The sequence below is a fragment of the Diabrotica undecimpunctata genome, chromosome 6 (genome assembly GCF_040954645.1).
Source record: "Diabrotica undecimpunctata isolate CICGRU chromosome 6, icDiaUnde3, whole genome shotgun sequence".
In the NCBI taxonomy this organism is placed as follows: Eukaryota; Metazoa; Arthropoda; class Insecta; order Coleoptera; family Chrysomelidae; genus Diabrotica; species Diabrotica undecimpunctata.
Genome location: NC_092808.1, coordinates 15,284,518 through 15,295,241, shown reverse-complemented (window position 1 = coordinate 15,295,241; position 10,724 = coordinate 15,284,518). Strand labels below are relative to the sequence as shown.

Sequence of the window (10,724 nt, the reverse complement as noted above, 5' to 3'; positions counted from 1 at the left end):
TTCCTGGTTTTAATATGGCTTTAATGGAGGCCTTTTTTAGTAAATGAGGAATTTCTCCTGATTTTAACATATCTGTATAGAAATCAGCTAGCCACTTCCTAGCATATTGGCCACAATGGAGTGAAAATTCTGGATGGATTATATTGGAGCCGGGTGCGTTTTCAGACCTAATTTTTGATATTGATAAAATAATTTCTTCTCTAGTAAACTCGTCACAGTATTCAGATGTAGGCGGGCATGCAGACTTTAGTATTTTTAGTTCTTGTTTTACTTTGGTGGTGTGGTCACGATCTCCACGTGCTCTTGAGGTTGCTATAATGCGGGAGGCCATTCTGTTGGGAGCTATTGATACTTTATCTCTAGTTGGGAGTCTGCTCCAAGTTTTTTAAGTAAACACCATGCTTTTCTGCTTAATTTACCAAAAGCTAGTTTTTCCACAGTTTCCATACATTTTTATCATCTGGCTGCATCCAAACTGTTTAGTAGTTCGTCCGCAATTTATTGGTCTTGGCTTTCGCTGTATTCTTGATACAATCTCCCATATTTTTCATACCATTCTATAAAATTTTTTGTGGGATTTCTAGTTTACACATAAACTTGAACCCACCCTTATACTTATTTTCCCAGTACACCAAAAATATAAAATTGCGTCCTCTATAAAATGCATGCTAAGGCCTAAAAATGTAGCATTTCAATGGACTAATTTAGCAACGGAACATCTAACGTTTACATGTGTGAACGCAAAAAGTTAGGGTTTTTTCTTTTTATTATTGTTGAAAATCTTTCGTTCGGTTAATATTGATTGATGCATCACTGTAATATTTGCTGGGAGGTAAATTATCAACTACTTCTAGGGTTCTCTAGAGTTTTTCCTTTAAGGATAATTCTCGGCAATTTGTATTTCTTCATTCTTCTAACGTGATGATACTACATATTAAGTCTGTATATTTTTAATACTTTCTAGTTTTGTGTGGTGTTTTGTCTAATATTAATGGTGGCGTGAACATTTCTGCCAGTAGGATTTGGAGATTTTGGACGATATTTTCTTTATGAGAGGCCTCCAAGTCGAAGGTAACCTTATGCTGCCATCTCTTTTAAGACAATTTGGACTTTTTTCAATTTCTATGGCTTCTCAGATAATTCTTTGGTTTATAGAATGGATGGAGGCTATGGTTCTGGAGTTTTCAAAATCACATTTGTAACCTGTATGAAGATGGTGTTGACCTATAGCTGAAATTGAATAGGATTTGCGAAAAATGCTTGCTTTTTACTGATATTTTTATTATTAGTAAGTTTTAATTATTAATGTGTATTACAGAATTACTATTATGTTATTGAGGTACCTACATGTGAGGCATTATTTTTAGTAAAGAAATCAGATCAAAAATTTAAAAATCAAATTTTTTACTGTTGTTGTGATTTAATAAAAATACTGCAAATATTGAAACGATATGGGTGTTAGGATCGAAGGAGAAATTTATTCACGTCCCCTTTGATACGCCTTTGACTTAACCACAATATAAGTTCGGTTTCATCGTATTCAGATAACGAGATACTTGTATAGGTTTCAAAATCGGGATGTTCACAATTCCTCCTTTTCAGTGTAGAGCTCTCGAGTGTCCACATGGAAAGGTTATCCTGACCGAACCGAGAGACAGAGATGAAAAGGCGTAATCTCGCCCTTAAGCTCTTCTGCCCTTCGTGCCAGAGATGCTGATCGTTCGCCGCTTTTAAAAGTTGTCTTTTTCAACTGTTAAAGGTTGGCTTTTATAAAAATTTGTGAAGGTAGATGCTACTTGAGGGCTTCGCTTTAAATCAGTTTTTAGGGTCGATTTCGAACAGGATTTGATTGTGTGTTTGTAAACAGTTTTGTGGGGGATGATAGCTTTAATTTCTTTTAAGTAGTTTTTACGACCTTTGAAAATTGCTAAGAGTTTTTGAAGATGCTGATGTTATATTGTGTTTTAAATTTGGTTATGTGAAGTTTTATCTTTTGAAACAAACTGTAATTTTGTAACGAAATTCCGTAGAAAACTGCAAACGATTAACGTTATAATGCTGTTATGGAATACTATGCGTTTATTTCTTCTCCGGACTAACTCTTTGTTTTGGAATTAAACAGAATATATTGACATGTATAAATTTATTATATTAGAGGATGAAAATTACACTCTGCTTGTTATTTCTTAAAACTATGAATATATAAGTTCTGTTATCTACAATTATTTAACGATGTTTTTGGATGGATTTGAGTACAAGAGATTGGACTCAAATATTAATATTAAAATAGCAAATACGGATAGCTTATCGAACAAAGAAATAAGAGAAATAAATTATTATTATTCCATAGATACGAAGTATTAGGTGAATAAACTAGCGAAACTTATTTATTCTAAATAGGAAAATATTTATGAAGAGTATTGATTCTGATTTCTAACAGCAAATAATTATTAGTGATTATACATGAGAACTTTTCATAATTGTAAATAACATATACCAGGTGACTAAAAACTATATAGAAATACATAGATACTTTAATTATCTTACATGTGAGTAGGTAGGTACATTACACCTCCTTTTGTAAGAATGAAAATAATTGTAAAATGAATTTTCATTTAAATGGTATAAAACATTTGTATACATTATTATTTTATTTTAACACATTTAAATAGTTTCTATTAGTCTCGATAGTCTTTCACTTCGTCTTATCGGTGTAGTCTCTGTGAAACTAGTCTCTTCACACTTTTTGGATTCACTATAATTATTGTCTTTATTATGTTTACAATCTATACTTAAATCTGTCTCATGTACATGTTTTCGTTTACTTTGACATATATTTAGTGTTAAACAATTTGTAATTTGTTGACAACTATGTGACGGATTTCTACGAAATCGTCGGTAAAAATATTTAATTATCCTGTATAAAATATAAAGTAACATACATTTTATCAAAAATAAGATTGCATAAGTGAAATAAGAACTATTTTTTATTGTGTCTGAAAAATTAATATTTGTTTCTGAGGTCATTTTCTCTAAATTATCTAGTTTATGGCTTGCTAAATTTAATGCATCTCGATCGAGATTATTTAATTGTAAGGGAACAAGGTGTAATTTGGATTCATTATTTATCTTAATATCATCACAACAGACTTCTGGAAGGGATAAATCTGGAATGATAGACTGAAAATTACTTTCTTTTGGATTTGAGACAGATATCAAAATAGTTGATCCGGTGTAAGTTTTGCAATTATTCGAAGTAGAAAAAATACCTGTGTTTGAAAGAACAATAGATATTGGCGTACTAGTCTGACAGCTTAAAGTTAAATCTGTTGGTTTGGGTAAAACATATATCCAAGAATTTGGTTTGTTTAATTTATGCCAAATTTCATATTCTGTTTGAATTATACGAGTATCGCAACTAGATGGTATGTTTGTTATTGAAGTTAACAATTCAGTTTCACAAATTGGATTAGTGTGTGTAAATCGGAAAGTATCAGGATTTTTGCAAATAAGTTTTTCTTCATCTAATGAATAACAGTCTTCTAATGTATCAATAGTAACATAAATGTTTCTATTTTCTGAAAGAACAAGATATTTGACAGATGGAAGAATAAAGGTAAGTCTCTTTAATGTTGGATGAATTATAGGAAGAGATATTAGTTTAAAAAGAGAATAAGGAGTATTACTAACCAAAGGTATACTAACCGTAATTAAAATCTTGTTATCAAAATATATATATTTAAGTAAAATGATATCGAAATATTTATGAGCATAATCGATAGTCAATGGAAATGGATAAGTCGATGTACTAGGTAAATGCGTTACCGTTTTAGATAATTCTTGAATTAGTTGCTCAGGTGTTATAACAGAAGGATGAAGGTTATTATTTCTTGCAAATAGAATAACGTTTATTAAAGTAGAATATTCTTGTTGTAATTCTGTTATAAAGAAAGTTAGTAAGGTAAAATGTTCTTCAATTTTTTGTTTTAAATCTAAATTAAAATATTTATTATTCATTTTATCTGTGTAATTGGTAATTGATTCAAAATTTTTATCAAAAATCACTTTGTTTCGGTCTAGATTTGTAATAGAGTTATTAAAATTTGCAATCGTGGCTTTTACTACATGAATTTGTTGTTTTAGTAAATCAAGAAGATGATTTTCGTTACTTTCAGCTTTGTTAATAGCATTATTGAAATTTTCAGCATCATCACTGTCTAAGGTACCGAATAAGGTCCTGAAAACAGATCCAATTGCATTAAATAGAGCGCGTTTTGGTCTAAAATGTTCATGCAGAATTATGTTTTTTAAAGTTTGTTCATCTTGAAAGAGTCTAGGTATGATTTGTCCTAAGAGTTTTAGTGAAGTATCGCATAATCGTAATTCAATAAGAACTGGTTTGTTTTGACACAGTCTTAATGTTTTTTGATAGGTGAGATCTACAAAATTTAATTTGTCTGTAAAAGGTTGTAAAGGAATATGACTTAATATGTTCCAATGAGTTTCAATAAATTGAACATTTTTTATGTGTTCGTAATAGATTCCAGGTGATTTGTTGATAGGAGTATTGGTATATTTCTTGTGAATTTGTTCACTATTTGTCAGCCATATTATTGCATACCTGAAACAAAAGCATGTTTCAATCTATTCATGTGAACTTTTATTGGTTTTTTATTTACTAAAATTGTGCAATTGACAGGAGAATTTATCTCTAGAATTTTATAAGGTCCATTATAATTTTGTGTAAGTTTTTTGGTTTGACCCTTCTTTGTTTGCTCATTTTGGAGATATACTAATTGTCCTTCTAAGAAAACGGTGTCATTAATCTTTTGGTCATAATATTTTTTACTGACTACTTTAGATTCTAATAGATTCGTTTTTGCTAACTCATGAGATTTTCTAAGCTTAAGTGTTAAATTATCTAAATAATCTTCATATGTATATTTGAGTTCTACTGGTCGTATTATACTGCTAGGTAGATTAGGTGTATATCCAAATATTAGTTCATATGGTGTGAATTTGGTTGAAGTATGATTAGTTGTATTATATGAAAACATAGCAAAATCTAGCCATTCGTCCCAATCGGATTGATCAGCTTTAATATAATGTTTAAGGTAGTCTGCTAAAGTAGCGTGACTCCTTTCTAATGCAGCATTTGATTCTGGATGATAAGCAGTACAATTTATATGTCTGATTTTAAAAAGCTTGGCGATTTGAGAAAATAATTTGGAAGTAAAATCTCGGCCTTGATCAGTAACTATTATATCGGGTTTTCCAAACTTGCAAATAAATCCACGAACCAGATTTTCAGCGATAGTCTTGGTTTCATGATTCGGAATTGCATAAGCTTGAGAAAATTTTGTTAAGTCATCTTGTAATGTTAATATGAACTTATTACCTGACTCGGTTAAAGGTAAAGGACCTACTATATCTAAAAATATTTTTTCTAATGGATTTGAGCTTGTTGTTGTTATCTCCATGGGCTTTACGAATTTTTTTCTAACGAGTTTATTTTTCTGACAAGATTCACAGGTTTTTATAAAGTTTTTAATATCATTTTTCATATTATTCCATTTGAAATGTTTTTTTTATACGATTGTATGTCCGATGAAAACCAGAGTGTCCAGCCGTAGGACTAGTGTGATTCTCTTGTAATATTGTAGTTATTTCCTCAGGTTCAGGATTTGTTAGTATATCATGATAAATGATAATAGATATATCAGTTTTTCTAAAAATAAATCTAATCATAGATCTAATTTTTCCCCAACTTAATTTATCGTAGCTAAAAGTTATTCTGGGTAGGCAAATTTTTAATATTTTATCGTTTAATAACCAGTCTCTTAATTTTATTAGGGAATTAAATATATCTTCATAAGAGGTATTGTCCCAATAATTATTTTTTATAAATATGTAATAAAAGTTTTTATTTTGATCAGAAATATATATAATGTCATTTAGTCTTGGATTTTTGGCTTTCAATTTTTCTATATGACTGAATTGTTTATTTATTTGTTTCTGAACGATCTCATTAAAATTTAAATCTACGGAAACAAACAATGCTAAATTTTGTGAAAATGATGTAATCTTTTCATTTGTTTCTTTTATATTATCATTTGTTATTAATATAGTTTCGGATTTAGATAAGAACTGTGAATAAGTGTCATTATTTTCTTTACTCATTTTGTTTATTTGTAAGGTGATTGTTGCCGGGTTTTTGTTTTCTTCGCAAATATTTGTTTCAGATATGGTTAAAGGAGGACGACTTAAACAATCAGCATTTTGATTTAATTTACCTGGTTTATAAATAATTTCATAGCTATATTCTTCTAATGCTAATCTCCACCTAACGAGTCTTGATCCGGGATCTTTTACATTAAATAGCCATGTGAGTGGTTTATGATCCGTATAAATGAAAAATTTATTTCCGTACAAATATGGTCTAAAGTGTTTAACACTCCATACAATTGCAAGTAATTCTTTTTCTGTTGTGCTATAGTTTGATTCCGCTTTGTTCAAGGTACGACTAGCATAAGCAATAGGTAAATCATCTGGTACTTTACCTTGAGAAAGTATGGACCCTATTGCATAATTACTAGCATCCGTTGTTAAGACAAAGGGTTTGGTAAAATCTGGATACTGAAGTATTGGTTCTGAACAAAGTATTGATTTCAGGTTCTCAAATGACTGTTGTTGAATGCTTGTCCAATTAAATTCAACATTTTTCCTCAGCAGTTTTGTTAAAGGTTGTGTTAAAGCACTGAAATTTTTTATAAAGCGTCTATAATAACCAGTGAGACCCAAAAAGCTCTTAATATCTTTTTGTGTTCTGGGTATAGGAAAATCTGTAACAGCACATACCTTTTTTTCGTCCGGTTTGACACCAAATTCAGTTATTAAATGTCCTAAATACATTACTTCGCGACGAAAAAATTCGCACTTATCTGGTTGTATTTTTAAGTTGAATGTAGACAATTTTTCGAATACTTCTTTTAATCTTTTATTATGATTTTCTAATGTATCGGCATGAATGACTATATCGTCGAGATAGACAAAACATCTGTAATTTTGTATTCCTGAGAGGACAGTATTCATTAGCCTTTGAAAAATACTGGGAGCATTTTTTAATCCAAATGGCATTCGTGAATATTGATAATGTCCAGACGGAGTTGAGAAAGCAGTCTTTGGAGAATCCTCAGGATCCATTTTGATCTGGTGAAATCCTGATGTTAAATCTATTGTTGAAAAATATTTTGAATGACCCAATTGGTCTAATATATCGACTATATTCGGAAGTGGAAATGAATCTCCTATAGTAATATCATTTAGTCGTCGATAGTCTATAACAATTCGCCATTTCTTCTTTGCCGAAGCATCGGCCTTTTTTGGCACAACCCAAAGGGGCGAATTCCATGGCGAAGTTGATTCTTCGATAATACCTTGATCTAGCATACCTTTTATTTGAGTTTCGACTTCATGTTTGTGTACTTCAGGATACCTGTATGATTTAGTGCTAATAGGTACATTAGAATTTAAAGGAATTTTGCAAGTTATGGCATTTGTACTGGTAAGTTGATCTCCTTCCAGATAAAAGATATGATTGTACTCCTTGCAAATAGAAATTAAAGATGATTTTTCTTCACTATTTAAATGATCTGTTCTCAAGGCATTTTTTAATTTAGCAATTCTGTTAGAATTCGTATTATCTTTATAAGAAGACATTTTTCGTATATTTGCATTGTTTTGTAAATTTGGAATTTTTTCTATTGCTACTTGAATATCGTTTAATTCAACATCCGTTTCAGTAGTGTTTACGATTGAGGTTAAAAAGAAATCATTTTTTACTTTAACAACACTAGGACATAAAAATACACCTTTAAAGATTTCGCGTTCGGGACATAATCCTTCGCTTAATTCATTATTTATTACTTTAATTTGAACAATTGTTTCAGTTCTTGCGGATAGAATAGTTTTATTACTTCTTGAGTTAGAATTAGAGTTTTGATTTAGTATAAGATCGTCTGAACAGGATTTTTCTTCTGAACAGGATTTTGATTTATGATTTCGTGAAGAGTTACAAGTTTTATTTGTGCATATCTCAGTGGATTTTACACATTTTGGACTTGAATTTTCTTTGGATTTAGAGTTAGATTTAGATTGAATTGGATTGGATAGTAGTTCTTCACTACTTAAGGTTATTTGGATATCATTGGTTTCTAAATAAGAATGATCCTCTATGGATTTAGCATCATAAGGAAATATTTCATCGATATTAGAACTTGTCTCGATATTTTGATCTCTCAGAAATTCGTCATTGTCATTGTTTAATGGAGATTTTATATATTCGATTGAAATAGAACAATTTTTAAAGTTTAATTTATTTTCTTTATAATCAATTTGGCATTTATTTATTTCAAAAAAATCGCTACCTAATATACCGTCGAAATGAAGAGGAAAATCGTCTTCTACGACATAGAAAACATGAGTTTGGACAAAATCTTTTATCTTGAAATTTACGTTACAACTACATATAGTTTTATTTGGATTTAAGACATTTTTATCAATGCCTCGTAGAGTAATAGACTTAGAATAAATTTTTGGAATGTTTAGTATTTTTGAATATTTAATTAAAGAAATATCTGCGCCTGTATCGATTAGAAACTTGCAAGAGGATGGATTAGAATTATTTACTAAGGGTAAATCTACATAGGAAGTGACTGAGAAGTTGATGGTTGTGATACGGCCTGAACTGAACGAACTCCTCGAGAATCGACCGTTGGTTGTCGAGGATTCTGGAAGTTTAAAGAATTTGTTGGATTTTTGTTTTTATTGTTAAATTCGCGTTTTCTACATTCTTCTATAACGTGACCTGGTTTTTTGCAGTATCTGCAAAAACGTTGGGAAGTGTTGGTATTTTCTTTTCTTAAGTTTGGAGGAAAATCAGAATTGGAATTTGAATTTGAAGGTTTATAATTTTGATTTTGAGAATTTGACCTTTGAAGATTTGAATTAGGATATTTTGGGTTTTGAAAACTAGAATTTTGAAGATGTCTAACATTTCTATCTGAATTGTTTTTATATCGACAGTTATTTGAGGAATGGTTATTTCGTTTGCAAATATTACAGAATGGTCTGAAAATTTCTTGTCTTGATAACTGTTCTTGTTCTTCGGCAATTGCTATAGCAACAGCTCTTTCTAAGGAATCTGGATTTCGGGCTTTGATTAAAATAGAGAGGTCTTTGTTTAATCCTCTAATAAAGACATTTAGTGCTTGAGTTTTTAAGAGTTTAGTACATGCATTTCTTGCATCTGGAGATAAGTCTGGATCAAGTGTATTTATTAATTTTATATAGCAATTTTCAACTTTATTTGCAAATGACATTACATTTTCACTGGGCATTTGACGTAAGGAATGTAATTCCAATTGCCACTGACCTTCAGTTCGGCGTTCAGAATAAGCATCTAATAAGAAGTCTTTTAAATCTTTCCATTCGTCAAATGTTCTGTTTCTAGTTATGGCCCTAGCTTTATCGGTTAATTTAGTTTCTATAATGGCTAATAAGATGGGTTTGGATTGCGGATTTACTAAATTGTATGCTTTATCACAATTGTCTATGAATTCGTATAATTTTGATTTTGTACCATCAAATCGAATGAGAAGTTTTTCAGCTATTTCAATTGATATTGACATTTTATTTGAATTAGAAGTAGAAGAATTTGAAAGAGAATTTGAGTCGGGAGAAGGTATTTGTTCGTCAAATAAGTTACTTATATCAGGATATAAAGTAGACATACGTTTACAAGATTTTTAAAATATGAGACAGAATTTAAGATAGAATGTACTTACAAGTAGAATATTGTTGTTGGTCGCATAGTCTATTATTCCACGGGTTCACCTCTACTTCCGATGGAACTACAATTGGGTTATGACTGGAACTGGATTTCGAACTGGATGTACTGGACCCCAATGTAATTAGTTGTAGTGGCGATTTTTCCACACTGACAGTTTTTTTTTGAATGATTCCTCGAAGGAAACAAGTCAATTCAAAAATTCCTCAGCTCTCCTTCTATCAGCAATCAGAGGAACTCTGCTACTAATATCCCACGTTCTGACACCAAATTTTGTTATGGAATACTATGCGTTTATTTCTTCTCCGGACTAACTCTTTGTTTTGGAATTAAACAGAATATATTGACATGTATAAATTTATTATATTAGAGGATGAAAATTACACTCTGCTTGTTATTTCTTAAAACTATGAATATATAAGTTCTGTTATCTACAATTATTTAACGATGTTTTTGGATGGATTTGAGTACAAGAGATTGGACTCAAATATTAATATTAAAATAGCAAATACGGATAGCTTATCGAACAAAGAAATAAGAGAAATAAATTATTATTATTCCATAGATACGAAGTATTAGGTGAATAAACTAGCGAAACTTATTTATTCTAAATAGGAAAATATTTATGAAGAGTATTGATTCTGATTTCTAACAGCAAATAATTATTAGTGATTATACATGAGAACTTTTCATAATTGTAAATAACATATACCAGGTGACTAAAAACTATATAGAAATACATAGATACTTTAATTATCTTACATGTGAGTAGGTAGGTACATTACAATGCATAGACAGATAGATATTTTTTTACATTTAGACAATATCCGCATTAACCACGTAGCTGATTAAAGGGGTAAAAAAAATAAAATAGGCG

The 10,724-nt window shown here is 30.2% G+C and overlaps 1 protein-coding gene across 1 annotated transcript; it reads right to left on the bottom strand.

Annotated features, from left to right (window-relative positions):
- Positions 1–1,328: 1,328 nt before the first annotated feature.
- Positions 1,329–10,626, bottom strand: LOC140443172 (uncharacterized). Its single transcript, XM_072534269.1, has 2 exons — positions 9,846–10,626; positions 1,329–4,621 (listed from the first exon to the last, which is right to left on the bottom strand). Exons 1-2 carry the CDS (start codon positions 9,869–9,871, stop codon positions 2,665–2,667), a joined length of 1,983 nt encoding a protein of 660 aa, XP_072390370.1. The 5' UTR covers positions 9,872–10,626; the 3' UTR covers positions 1,329–2,664.
- Positions 10,627–10,724: the final 98 nt, after the last annotated feature.